This window comes from Seriola lalandi, unplaced genomic scaffold, assembly GCF_002814215.2.
Source record: "Seriola lalandi dorsalis isolate HSWRI2012SDOR001 ecotype SW California unplaced genomic scaffold, Sedor1 jcf7180002054840, whole genome shotgun sequence".
Classification (NCBI taxonomy): domain Eukaryota; kingdom Metazoa; phylum Chordata; class Actinopteri; order Carangiformes; family Carangidae; genus Seriola; species Seriola lalandi.
This window is the reverse complement of record NW_019525393.1, coordinates 747,954-762,827: the sequence shown is the minus strand read 5'-3', so window position 1 is coordinate 762,827 and position 14,874 is coordinate 747,954. Positions and strand designations below refer to the sequence as shown.

At 35.3% G+C, this 14,874-nt stretch overlaps 1 protein-coding gene across 1 annotated transcript in view; it reads right to left on the bottom strand.

Annotated features, from left to right (window-relative positions):
• slc6a11b (solute carrier family 6 member 11b) overlaps positions 1-4,110 on the bottom strand; it is a 27,614-nt gene extending 23,504 nt beyond the window's left edge. Inside the window, exons 1-5 of the mRNA XM_023426824.2 lie at positions 3,843-4,110; positions 3,055-3,282; positions 2,258-2,392; positions 1,840-1,980; positions 1,595-1,676 (exon numbers count right to left, since the gene is read on the bottom strand). Of these exons, the coding sequence (XP_023282592.1) occupies positions 1,595-1,676; positions 1,840-1,980; positions 2,258-2,392; positions 3,055-3,265 (569 nt within the window). The 5' untranslated portion in view covers positions 3,266-3,282; positions 3,843-4,110. The remainder of the gene's footprint in view (positions 1-1,594; positions 1,677-1,839; positions 1,981-2,257; positions 2,393-3,054; positions 3,283-3,842) is intronic.
• Positions 4,111-14,874: the final 10,764 nt, after the last annotated feature.

Below are 14,874 nucleotides of genomic sequence, written 5' to 3'. Positions count from 1 at the left end.
TTTTTACTGTGATATGCCTACAGGTGTGGATGCCAGATACAGGGCATGTTATCAGCGATAATGACATCATAGCTTGTCAGCGGAGGTGAATCAACAGTTCATTTCCTGTTTGTTGAAGCATAGCCAGGCAACAGCATTGATGGAGGATGAGAAGCGAGAGTCTGAGCCACAGAGCTACATGGTGCTGCCAAATCTTTGCCACCGAGTTCACCCCCGGAGCTCCTGACCAGCCATTGATCATCATGACATGTTCTTGGTGGCCGGCCACAGGCTAGGTCCAACACAGCCCCCCTGTCCCTGCCTGGTCAGCCGAGAGGGCAAGATGTGAACGCTAATGTGTGTAAATATACTTGTCCGTGCTCTAAAGTGTGGGTGAATTGTTTTTATATGGGTGCATGCAGCAGCATCCCTTTTGTGTGTGACTTACTTACATACTGTTAATGTGAGTAAAATAGAGTAGCTGTGCAAATTTTCATGGTGACTGGAATATCTATTGTTATTAACTCTGTATGGTTTAAACTAGAGCTAAGCAAGGTATCCTCTACCTGGTCACATAAATATTATTATGTACTATTATATTATATATAATACACCACTATATAAAAATCTAATCACTTGGTTTGTTAGTTTTACCAAAGAAATGTCTAATTTTGGTTTACTTGTTTGGGAAATTTTGAAATCTAAAAAATATAATATTTTTCATAAATTTTGAATCCTGGAGAGAAACTCCTCCAACCCCCTCCCCTCCTGAATGCATGATTTTGTCTGTTTGATTATTATTTTTGTGGAACCAACATGAAGCTCGTTTAATTTATGGCTCTGCTGTATGTTTATTCTGTATATACAGTACAAAACACAACAGTCTTGGCACAGACGAAACAAGGCTCGGTCCGTTGCTATTTTTGCCAGCAACATGTTGGTCGGCTCTTCAAGCCATGTCTGTCTCAGGGCTTAGGTTTATGTTACTGGCTCATATCTGACGTTTTCATCATTTTTACAGCAGGCATCTCACTTCATTTTGATTTAGACACAATAATACACATGACAATTTCAATTTAACTGTTGTCATGCTGATATGTAGTTTGAAGAGATTAATCAGGGGGTTGAAAATGAGATTTGACCCAGCAGTGTAAACACAGCCACTGGCAATGAGACAGGAAGTGTGGTCAGCATTACACACTGACAAGGCCTGATCTGCTGCCACACACATGGCTCTAGCTGGGAGACAGCTGGCCTACCAGGGCCTGCTGACACACAAATATGAAAAGGGCTGACTAATTATTGGGGGAAAGGTTGGGGGAGGAGGGGTCTTTGAAAGAGTCTGGAGCCGTCGGCAGCTCAGCTATTCAACAATATGTTAGATAATGAGAGGACTTGTTGAGGACTGTCTGAACTGACAAAGCATCTACTCATGCCGTTACAGGACAAATGGCACATCAATTAATATTTCATACCGTAGAGATAAAAGCCACCATTGTAGTATGTTCTTTAATGTGACTTTGCAAACACAAATAGAGCATGATGTCTTATATAAAAACTGTGACGGAACATGAATCTCAAATGAAAAAGAATTAGAAATAAGAAATGTACTCACTCCCAGAACTCAATGACTGGAGAAGTTGCGTTGGGGTTTGTGATGTTGGTGGAATTTTCTCCATAGTAGTCAACACAGTTCTCTGTAGAAACACAACATGTTAGACATGATATAGATATTATATAGATATGACACTATATATAAAAATCTGTATTTTCAACTTTCTTCTCTCAAGAAACAAAAAGGATGAACATGATGATCTGTGGTTGCAAGGAGATTTTCCCGTCTCATCCAACGTGACCTACCTGTATTCCAGTAATGTCCACAGCCAGCCCAAGGCAGCTCAGTGGTGAAGCAGTTGAAGAGGTAGAAGATTGCCCAGGCTAGGATCACTATATAGTACACGTTTAGATGAGCCTCAATCACCTGCGTTGCATAGCCAATACCTGTAGGAATTGAAAAAAAAAATGTATTACGTCAGATTTGACCAGTGTCAATAAGACACCTGTAGAAGTCAGTAAGTTGTACAGCTGGTTAAAAACTGATAAAAAATAAATAAATACATTAAAAAATATTGAATGAATGACCCAAGATCATCATAATGTTTAATGTGTGTGTCCAAGAAGAAGTGAGTGTCATCAGCTCGACCACTTTGTCTACGTAAAATCTCCCATTTTCTCTTTCATTATTAGTATTATTAATGGGAAGTGAGTGTGTTCCTACCCTCAAACAGCGGGCAGATTTTCCTCCAGCAGGTGATGCCTCCCTCACTGGTGAACTGACCCAGGGCAGTCTCCAGGAAAAACACGGGGATGCCACAGCAAATGAAGAAGATGACATACGGAACGAAGAATGCACCTGTATGCACACAAAAGAAAAAACATACAGAACATCTACTAGAACAACAAATCAGAAAGCATAAAAGTTCAAAATATAATCTAACCCCTAAAAGCAAAATTTACTTCTTAATTCCTACTTTAAATACCGCTGTAAGGATGGATTCACAAAATTCACATGAAAGCACTCACTGTGATGCCACATTCATAGAGCAGGATGACCTTTTTAGATTATGAGGAGGATCCATACTGTGCAGTCTAATGGCACCTAATGAGGGAGCCCACCTTTTTTATTGACATGATTGTACATAATGGATGAAATAATAAACTTTGAAACTGCTACGTGCTCAGTTTTTATCCAATGAAATTTACCCCCTCCTTTGGTGCAGTAAAAGATAACAGTGCTTGTCCTACCTCCTTTACTCAGATATGTGTCTTGTACATTTTAACAATCACATCCTTGTCTACTTATTTATCTAATGACACGTAATACTTGCTTATGTTTCGATCTTTTCCAGTGTTGCCTAATCCCTTCTTTACAGGTACCACGCTTACCTTCTCCTTGCTGCAAGGGAGCTTATCTTATGCCCACCAACACAAAAACCTGTCCAATCACCTTTACTATGATTAACATTCTCCTTTTTATGTCCATCCTACAAGCACAGGTGAAGAAAACTTCCCTACCTCCTCCATTCTTGTAGCAGAGGTAAGGAAACCTCCAGACGTTGCCCAGCCCGATGATCTCTCCGGCTACAGACAGGACAAACTCGATCTTGTTGTTCCAGTGGCCCCTCTCATTGTACTCCCCATTGTCTAGGCTGGAGCTGGACCCTTCCGGGTCTCTGCCATCCTCTGGTTTACCGTTTATAACGGGCCCGCTCTTCTCAGCTGTCATGACGCTCCAGCAGCCCGCTGAGAGAGAAAGAAACAAATAGACAGAAGATTTTTTTCTTTAAAAAAAGATTTAAAAAGGTGACATCATAACCAGAACTTTACATGGACATTCTTTCATGGGACATCTGGATCTCAACAGGACTGTCCCATCCATGCAACACCACAGACATCTAATGATCCGCATGTATGTGGAGGATCAAATCAAGAGAAATCAGATTAATTAACCACTTAAAACAACCAGGATGAGGATGTTTGCAAGTGGGAAGATTAAAAGAAACACAAGCTTTCAGTAACCTGCAACTAAACCACAAACTTCTGTGAAAGCTTTACTCTACACTACAACATTTAGAATAAAAAAGAACTTAATCACTTGTTGAATAACAATTACAGTGTAGTCTACATAGCAATCAGTCAACCCAATCATCATTATTTACTAACTGTAAGACAGGAGCTTAATAAGAAGTTCACATGTCAATCAAAAAGAAAAAAGGGTGGTAGAATATCGCGACTAAGACTGAGACAGAAATGATCATGCTAATAGGAATCAAAGAACATGTAACTTGAGTGGCACTACTCACCAGTCTCCTATGGAACAGTGGCAAACCTCCTTTTGGCTCCCGCGATGATGCGCACTAACAATTGCCTTTACAAAACACAAGATGGTTAAGCCTGATCAGGGGGGTGAAAAAAAACAGGAGAGAGGGGGCAACAGAGGAGAAAGAGAACAATCTGGATCCGCGTTGAGTGAGGTGGTTTTGTTGAGTCTCTCGTCTATATAAAGGAAGATCCCAGACGTGGCAGAGTGACGGTAGATCTTGCACTAGGCGATGGATAACCTGCGACTGCGCTCCCACTCTCCAAGCGGTCTACTTACTCTCAAGCGCCTCTAGTTGGATAGACGCCATATGGTAACCAGTGTAGCTCTCACATCAGCGTTACCCCGGCGCAGAGAGAGCAGGGTGGCACGGGGAGACGGAAAAACACGAGATGAAAAAGTTGGGTACATTTAAGTTTAAGCATCGTATTTAGTTATTTCAACAACAACAACAACAACAACAAAAACTGGAAACAACAGCAAGTTGCTCATGTCAACCCCGATTAAATATGGTTAAGTCCACCAGTAGGATGTGGCTACAACTGGACGATTAATCGAGTCAATTAGTCGATTAGTCCAGAAAATCAATTAGCCACTATATTGATAACGAGTTAGAAGCTTATGCAAAAATTCCAAACATGCTGGTTGCAGCTTCCCTAATGTGAGGATGCTTTGCTTTCTATGTCATATGTGATAGTAAACTGAATGTATTTTGGGATCAGTCCATTGATTGGGAAAATAATCTGCTTATTAATCATTAATGAAGATAATAGTTAGATGCAGTCCATTCTAGTGGATGGTACATTTTGATTTGTTATGCTACATTTGACTTATTTTTTTCTACCCCCAATGAAACATATGGATATTATTATATTATGACGTATCTGTTGTGGCAAGCTGGTGGACTATTCCTCTGGTGTTTCTCAGTGGCCAGAATTGACTGAACTTCAGAACTGAATACCTTTCTCAGCCCTGTTTTCCTTTTTTTTGGTCTGGTATACCTGAACTGCAGACATCATACCTCCATTAATGCAAAGTCATAAATTCAGCATGCAATCAGTCGGACTAACAAAACCAATTATAGCATTTTATGAGCCTCAAAGCTCACCATTACTACAGCTTAGCTTTTAGAGGTAAATTTCTGAATTGGTTTACATTTAAAGTTTCATCTTGATTACAAAAAAAAGAGAGAGAGAAATGTGTTGATGTACACATAATCACAATATGATATGATAAAACCTATATCTAGTCAACAAATAGATTAGCATGGTTAATATTATTGATCCATATTAGCTTATCACAGATAGATTTGTATCGGCGTATATATATATTGTATAGATGCCGCACACTAACTATTACATCATTTGGCCACCAGTGGGCACTGACAACTTTATTTTTCAACTGTAAATGTCTCACTTAGTCCATATTTTTCTCACAATTTTGTTAACAACCAAATTTAACATGCATATCTTTATCAAAAATATTTGTTTATCTTTGTTGAATAAACTCATGTTGGCCAATAAAGATTTTTTTAAATTATACTTTCAGATTTTGTTATTGTTGTTGCCCTGAAAAATGTAGTATATGTTGGACTGTAGCCAGCTTGAAAATTTACATGCTGCAACAACACAGATTACATTACAATAATGTGTGTCCACAACAGAAGGCTAAACACCACTTGTTTTACCTCAGGTGTTTGTTGGTTCAAGACTTGTGGGAAGTCAAGTCCTAATCTTCAAATAGCCGGTGACCCCGTTTGATTTATGAATTGATGTCAACTGTTTGGTTCCCTTTGTCAATGCATTTGCTCCTGGGGCTTTGCTCCCAGCATACCAACTCACACCTCTTTGTCCCCTCCAGGAGTCACTCTGCACCCGAGCGTACAATATGAATGGATTTCCTCATTTAAAATCAGGATTGTTGTTGTCAGCAGCTAATGATGAATGATCAGCCCGTCATAGAGTGTTAATAACCCAAGCTGCTTGACAAACAATTGTTTCCTTCTAGGTTTAAAAAAGGGAGTTTGTAGGATTTGTAGGATTTGTAAGGTTTGTTCATACACAAGTTGATTGCCTGGTTTCCAGGCGTGATAGACTCGGTGCACTAGGAACTCCCCTGACTCTAAAAGCCTGACCTAGTCTCTAAGAATCCCTTCACGCAAGGGTCACTCGTCATTAGAAGCTTAAAGGAAGTGCCCTGCATAAAAAGTATGGCCACCCAAAGCGGCTGGCAAACACTCACTGTGCTTTTCAGGCAGAGTCAAGTCCTTTATTTATGTTGCCCTGTAAAACATTATCAGAGGGGGAATGCTTGATGAGAATTAAACTTTCATAATTTCTTGCAGGCTTAGTAAGAAGCCTCTGAGGCTCATACTCATGCTCTTTGTATGCATGTTATGAAGTATCACATCTATTTCTCCTAAAAGTGCTGCTTGTAGCTGCTGTGCGGTGAGTGTGGTGTCAGTCAAGCTCACAAAATATAACTTTTGATGCTTGCCAGTGTAATGACAAATCCCCCTTTCAAACTTTGCGAAGGTCAAGAGTCGGATGTGGACTATGATGTGAGACAGATTGCTTCAAGAAGGCATTTGTTAGAAATAGAAATCCTTTCACTCCAGCACAGGATGGTCTGTTGACAAGACAGCAACAGGTCATTCTCTTCAACCATTATCCTTCTGGCCTACTGACTCCAGAACAAGCAAGATGCTTCAAAGTGATTGGCCACCTCGCTCCTAAGGGAGTACACATTTGTTGTTTCATTCGTTGTGGGAGTCAGGAGGGACAAAGTCACTTTGCTATCCAGTTAGGACACTGGAAAAAGACTTGTTGCTAGGATACCTATCATCAGTTTTTTTTACAAGAGGCTGTGAGTGAGTGAGTGAGTGAGTGAGTGAGTGAGTGAGTGAGTGAGAGAGAGAAAATAGGCAAAGAGATTAGATAAGTGGAATCAAAGAACTGTACATGTTAGAGGCAGAGGTGGAAGGAATAAAAAGTGGTAAAATGAAAAAGAAGAACAAGTAAAAAGAAAGACAGAAGACAAGCTGAATGAAAAATGAAAGACAGTGAGAGGACTAGAGTGGATAAAGCTGCCTGTCTGCATTGCTCTCACCCTCTTCTCACATGATGTTATGTAACTGTGTTGTTTTTTTTTCAGTTTTATGAATGCTGCTCAATTTGTCTCTGAATCTCTCTATAGCAAATATCTTTTCACTCAGGGGTGAAAAGTGCATCAAATTAGGTTAATTCATTTGCTCTTTTTTACTGAAATTTGAAGCCTGTCACTGATTTTACAACAAACTGTGACAGCAAACCTTAGCAGCAATAAGTATTGTTGGCTTCTGAGCACTTTTTCAGTGCTCATCATCCCACATTAGAGAACAAGAGAGAGAACACAGAACAAAAGAGAGAACACAATGAGTTCTCCTGTTTTGTATTTGATTTAAAGAAGAAAATATTAATGCACAAATTCACCTCTATCATGGCTTAAAATTTACTTGGACACTTTTGCCAGTACAGGTACTAACTGAAACAACATTTAGACATGACCTCACACTCACCCAGGTCTTATAATATCATTTTAAGTGTCCTGCTGTGACAGTCATACATCTGATATAGTGTAACTGAAGAAATCTGCATGAGACTGCATGCTACAATTTACAGAGTATAGTCATTAACAGGAACTGGACATGTATTAGATAATAACTCAAAAATGTTAAAGTTTCTGAAGAAACTAAACATGTATGCATGATTGTTGCTGACTTTTTATAGTCACAACATTTGAAAAAGTTGAAACATAAAAACAGTTAAAAGACGAGGACTTCAACAACTGACTCATGACCTTCACAAAGTTTGTGTCAGTATATGTAAATATATGTATACTGAATGGAGCAGTCATAAAAACATCATAGTATACTAAGGCATAAAAAATCATGAAACCTACATAGTATACTAAGGCATTAAAAGTCATAACAACGACATAGTATAGTGAGGCATAAAAACTCATAAAAACGACCTAGTATAATAAGGCATAAAAATGACATAGTATAGTAAGGCATAAAAAGTCGTAAACATGACATAGTACTAGGGCATGAAAATTCATATAAACGACATATTATAGTAAGGCTTTAAAAAGTCATAGTGTAGTAAGTCATTAAAAAGTCATAGTCTACTAAAACATAAAAAGTCATTGTATAGTAAGACATAAAAAAGTCATAGTATAGTAAGACATAAAAAGTCATAAAAACGACATAGTACAAAGGCATAAAAAATCATAAAAACGACATGGTATAGTAAGGCATTAAAAAGTCATAGTATAGTGAGACATAAAAAAGTCATAGTATAGTGAGACATAAAAAGTCATACAAAAGTAAGGCATAAAAAGTCATAGATAGTAAGACATAAAAAGTCATAGTTAAGAAAGGCTTAAGAAAGTAATAGTATAGTAAGGCATAAAAAAAGTCATAGTATACTAAGACATGAAAAGACATAGTAGCGTGAGACATAAAAAGTCATAGGAAAGTAAGGCATGAAAAGTCAAAGAAACATCATAGTATAGTAAGGCAGAAAAAGTCATAAAAACGTCATGGTATAATAAGGTATAAATATGACATAGTATAGTAAGGCATAAAAGGCATAAAAACAACATAATATAGTAAGGGATAAAAATTTATAATCAAACGACATAGTATAGTAAGGCATAAAAAATCATAATAAAACGACATGGTATAGTAAGGCCCAAAAAGTCATGAAAATGACATACAATAATAAGGCATAAAAAGTCATATAAAAAAGGTCATAATATAGTAGGGCATAAAAAGTTAGTATGGAAAGGCATAAAAAGTCATAAAAACAACATAGTATAGTAAGGCATAAAAGGCAATAAAAATGACGTAGTATAGTAAGGCATGAAAAGTCATGAAAATGACATAGTATAGTAAGGCATAAAAATTCATAAAAACGACATAGTATAGTAAGGCATAAAAAGTAAAAAAAAACAGCCGAGTATAGTAAGGCATAAAAAGTAAAAAAAATATGACATAGTATAGTAAGGCATAAAAGGCATAAAAACAACATAATATAGTAAGGCATAAAAAGTCATAATAAAATGACATGGTATAGTTAGGCCCAAAAAGTCATGAAAATGAAATAGTTTATTGAGGCATAAAAAGTCAAAAATTTCATAGTATGGTAATGCATGATGACGACATAGTATAGTAAGGCATAAAAAGTCATAGGGGAGTAAGGCATAAAAAGTCAAAAAAACGTCATAGTATGATATAGTATAAATACCACATAGTATATTAAGGCATGAAAAGTCATGAAAATGACATAGTATAAAAATTCATAAAAAAGGTCATAGTATAGTAAGGCATAAAAAGTCATAAAAACGACATAGAATAGTAAGGCGTAAAAAGTCATAAAAATAATATAGTATAGGAAGGCATAAAAAGTCAAAAAAATGTCATAGTATGATACGGTATAAATACCACATGGTATATTAAGGCATGAAAAGTCATGAAAATTACATAGTATAGTAAAGCATAAAAATAAAAAAAAAAACGACCTAGTATAGTAAGACATACAAGGTAAAAAAACGACGTAGTATAATAAGGCATGAAAAGTCATAAAAATGTCATAGTATAATAAGGCAAAAAAAGTCTTAAAAAAGGTCATAGTATAGTTAGGCATAAAAAGTTAGTATGGTAAGGCATAAAAATTCATAAAAACGACATAGTATAGTAAGGCATAAAAGGCAATAAAAACGACATAGTATAGTAAGGCATAAAAGGCAATAAAAACAACATAGTATAGTAAGGCATAAAAAGTAAAAGAAAACGACATAGTATAGTAAGGCATGGAAATTCATATAATAGTAAGGCATGAAAATTCATAGTATAGTAAGGCATAAAAAGTCATAAAAAGGTCATAGTATAATAAGGCAAAAAAAGTCTTAAAAAAGGTCATAGTATAGTAAGGCATAAAAAGTTAGTATGGTAAGGCATAAAAATTCATAAAAACGATATAGTATAGTAAGGCCTTAGAATGTTATAGTACAGTACGACATAAAAAACTCATAGTACAGTAAGTCAGAAAAAAGTCACAGTATAGTAAGTCAGAAAAAGTCAAAGTATAGTAAGTCAGAAAAAGTCATGGTAAAGCATGGCATAAAAAGTCATAGTATAGTAAGGTATAATAAGTAGTATAGTATAGTTAGTCGTAAAAATGTTATAGTATAGTTAGGCATTAAAAAGTCATAGTATACTAAGACATAAAAAGTCATAGTATAGTAAGACATGATGTATGTGTCTGTCTGTGTGCTTCTCCTTGCACCAGGTGACTCAACAGAGGCATGGTCTGGACAGCAGCACACCACCATACCTGCCATCTATCATTCATCATCTGCACTATATCTATCCCAGTCATCCATCCATTCGTCACAAGATTGTTCCGCTCTTCACAGTGGTAGATACTCTCTCAGCTACTCTGATTAGTTTACGTGACCACAGAGTTATATTTTGATCCACTGATCTTTGAAGTGTTTTGTCTGTAGTAACTTTTTTCTCCTCCTGTTCTCCAGAAGACTTCCTGATTTGTGGACTGCTGATCCTGCCACACTCCGCTGTCGCTACACCACACCACCCACCCACTTTTGGTCTACTGTCACTCATGTTCCAGAGTGGTACTCACCTGCCTCTGGCCTCCAGTATCCTCCATACTCCTGCCTCGAGTTATCACCTGACACCAGGATTCCCCAAACCCACTCCCCATCCACATTCACCATCACCATTGCTTTCTCCCCAATAAACTTCATTGCACTGTTATTGCTGGTGTTTTTTGTGTTCTGTCTCTGCTCTGGAGTCCAACATCTGTTTACAAAAATGTAACAATAAGCATAAGAATTCATAACATACTAAGCCATAAAAAGTCATAGTATAGTAAATATAAAAAGTCATAATACAGTAAAGAATGAAACAATATAGTAGATTAAGGATTGAAAAGTCATATTATAGGAAGGCATAAAAAGTCATAAAAATGGCATAGTGTGATAAGGTATACATACGACATAGTATAGTAAGGCATAAAAAGTCATGAAAACGACATAGTATGATAAGGTATACATACGACATAGTATAGTAAGGCATAAAAGGCAATAAAAAGGACATAGTATAGTAAGGCATAAAAGGCAATAAAAACAACATAGTATAGTAAGGCATAAAAAGTAAAAGAAAACGACATAGTATAGTAAGGCATGAAAATTCATATAATAGTAAGGCATGAAAATTCATAGTATAGTAAAGCATAAAAAGTCATAAAAACGTCATAGTATAATAAGGCAAAAAAAGTCTTAAAAAAGGTCAAAGTATAGTAAGGCATAAAAAGTTAGTATGGTAAGGCATAAAAATTCATAAAAACGACATAGTATAGTAAGGCCTAAGAATGTTATAGTACAGTACTACATAAAAAACTCATAGTACAGTAAGTCATAAAAAATTCACAGTATAGTAAGTCAGAAAAAGTCAAAGTATAGTAAGTCAGAAAAAGTCATGGGAAAGCATGGCATAAAAAGTCATAGTATAGTAAGGTATAATAAGTAGTATAGTATAGTTAGTCGTAAAAATTTTATAGTATAGTTAGGCATTAAAAAGTCATAGTATACTAAGACATAAAAAGTCATAGTATAGTAAGACATGATATATGTGTCTGTCTGTGTGCTTCTCCTTGCACCAGGTGACTCAACAGAGGCATGGTCTGGACAGCAGCACACCACCATACCTGCCATCTATCATTCATCATCTGCACTATATCTACCCCAGTCATCCATCCATTCGTCACAAGATTGTTCCGCTCTTCACAGTGGTAGTTACACTCTCAGCTACTCTGATTAGTTTACGTGACCACAGAGTTATATTTTGATCCACTGATCTTTGGAATGTTTTGTCTGTAGTAACTTTTTTCTCCTCCTGTTCTCCAGAAGACTTCCTGATTTGTGGACTGCTGATCCTGCCACACTCCGCTGTCGCTACACCACAACACCCACCCACTTTTGGTCTACTGTCACTCATGTTCCAGAGTGGTACTCACCTGCCTCTGGCCTCCAGTATCCTCCATACTCCTGCCTCGAGTTATCACCTGACACCAGGATTCCCCAAACCCACTCCCCATCCACATTCACCATCACCATTGCTTTCTCCCCAATAAACTTCATTGCACTGTTATTGCTGGTGTTTTTTGTGTTCTGTCTCTGCTCTGGAGTCCAACATCAGTTTACAAAAATGTAACAATAAGCATAAGAATTCATAACATACTAAGCCATAAAAAGTCATAGTATAGTAAATATAAAAAGTCATAATACAGTAAAGAATGAAACAATATAGTAGATTAAGGATTGAAAAGTCATACTATATGAAGGCATAAAAAGTCATAAAAATGACATAGTGTGATAAGGTATACATACGACATAGTATAGTAAGGCATAAAGAGTCATAAAAAAACGACATAATATAGTAAGGCATAAAAAGTTTTAAAAAATCGACATAGTATAGTAAGGCATAAAAAGTAAAAAGAAACGACCTAGTATAGTAAGGCATAAAAAGTCATAAAAACGTCATAATATGATAAGGTATAAATACGACATAATATAGTAAGGCATAAAAAGTAAAAAAAAACGACCTAGTATAGTAAGGCATAAAAGGCAATAAAAACGACATAGTGTAGTAAGGCATGAAAAGTCATAATATAATAAGGCATAAAAAGTCACAAAAACGACATAGTACAGTAAAGCATAAAGAGTCAAAAAAACCGACCTAGATAGTAAGGCATAAAAGGCAATGAAAACAACAGAGTATAGTAAGGCATAAAAGTCATAAAAACGACATAGTATAGTAAGGCATGAAAAGTCATTTTATAGTAAGGCATAAAAGGCAATAAAAACGACATAGTATAGTAAGGCATAAAAAGTCATAAAAATAATATAGTATAGTAAGGCATAAAAAGTCAAAAAAACATAATAGTATGATACGGTATAAATACCACATAGTATATTAAGGCATGAAAAGTCATGAAAATGACATAGTATAGTAAGGCATAAAAAGTAAAAGAAAATGACCTAGTATAGTAAGACATAAAAGGCAAAAAAAACGACATAGTATAGTAAGGCATAAAAAGTCATAAAAATGACAAAGTATTGTATGGCATAAAAAGTCATATTATAGTAAGGCACAAAAAGTCTTAAAAACCTCATAGTATAGTCAGGCATGAGACAAAATGATATAATTAGGCATAAAAATGCCACAAAACGTCAAAGTATACCTTGGAAGAACAAAGCTAAAAATCGTCATAGTATACTATGGCATAAAACGTAAAAAAAACATCATAGTATATTAAGGCATAAAAGGTAATATGCACGTCATAGCATGGCAATGCATTAGACAAAATACTATAATTAGGCATAAAAATGCCAAAAAACATCAAAGTATACCATGGCAGAAAAAAAGCCAAAAAACGTCATAGTATAGAATGGCATAAAACGTCAAAAAAACATCATATTATATTATGGTATAAAAGGCTGTACAAAACATCATAGTAAGGCAAGGCATTAGACAAAATACTATAATTAGGCATAAAAATGCCAAAAAATGTCATAGTATAGTATGGCATAAAACGTCAAAAAAACATCATACTATATTAAGGCATAAAAGGCAATAAAAACGACATAGTGTAGTAAGGCATGAAAAGTCATAATATAATAAGGCATAAAAAGTCACAAAAACGACATAGTACAGTAAAGCATAAAGAGTCAAAAAAACCGACCTAGATAGTAAGGCATAAAAGGCAATGAAAACAACATAGTATAGTAAGGCATAAAAAGTCATAGTATAGTAAGGCATTAAAAGTCATAAAAACGACATAGTATAGTAAGGCATAAAAAGTCACATTATAGTAAGGCATGAAAAGTCAAAAAAATGTCATGCTATAATAACGCATAAAACGTCATAAAAAAGGTCATAGTATAGTAAGGCATAAAAAGTTAGTATAGTAAGGCATAAAAAGTAAGTATAGTAAGTCATAAAAAGTCTTAAAAACGACATAGTATAATAAGGCATAAAAAGTAAGAAAAACAACATAGTATAGTAAGGCATAAAAAGTAAAAAAAAAACGACCTAGTATAGTAAGAAATAAAAGGTAATGAAAACGACATAGTATAGTAAGGCATAAAAAGTCATAAAAACGACATAGTATTGTGAGGCATAAAAAGTAAGAAAAACAACATAGTATAGTAAGGCATAAAAAGTCAAAAAAAATACCTAGTATAGTAAGGCATAAAAGGCAATAAAAACAACAAAGTATAGTAAGGCATGAAAAGTCATAGTATAGTAAAGCATGAAAGGCAATAAAAATGAAATAGTATAGTAAGGCATAAAAAGTCATAAAAACGACCTAATATAGTAAGACATAAAAGTCAAAAAAACGTGATAGTATAATAAGGAATAAAAAGTCATAAAAACGGTCATAGTATAGTAAGGCCTAAAAAGTAAAGAAAAATGACCTAGTATAGGAAGACATAAAAGGCAATAAAAACGACATAGTATAGTAAGGCTGAAAAGTCATTGTATAGTAAGGCATAAAAGGCAATAAAAACGACATAGTATAGTAAGGCATAAAAAGTCATAAAAATAATATAGTATAGTAAGGCATAAAAAGTCAAAAAAACATAATAGTATGATACGGTATAAATACCACATAGTATATTAAGGCATGAAAAGTCATGAAAATTACATAGTATAGTAAGGCATAAAAAGTAAAAGAAAATGACCTAGTATAGTAAGACATAAAAGGCAAAAAAAACGACATAGTATAGTAAGGCATAAAAAGTCATAAAAATGACAAAGTATTGTATGGCATAAAAAGTCATATTATAGTAAGGCACAAAAAGTCTTAAAAACGTCATAGTATAGTCAGGCATGAGACGAAATGATATAATTAGGCATAAAAATGCCACAAAACGTCAAAGGATAC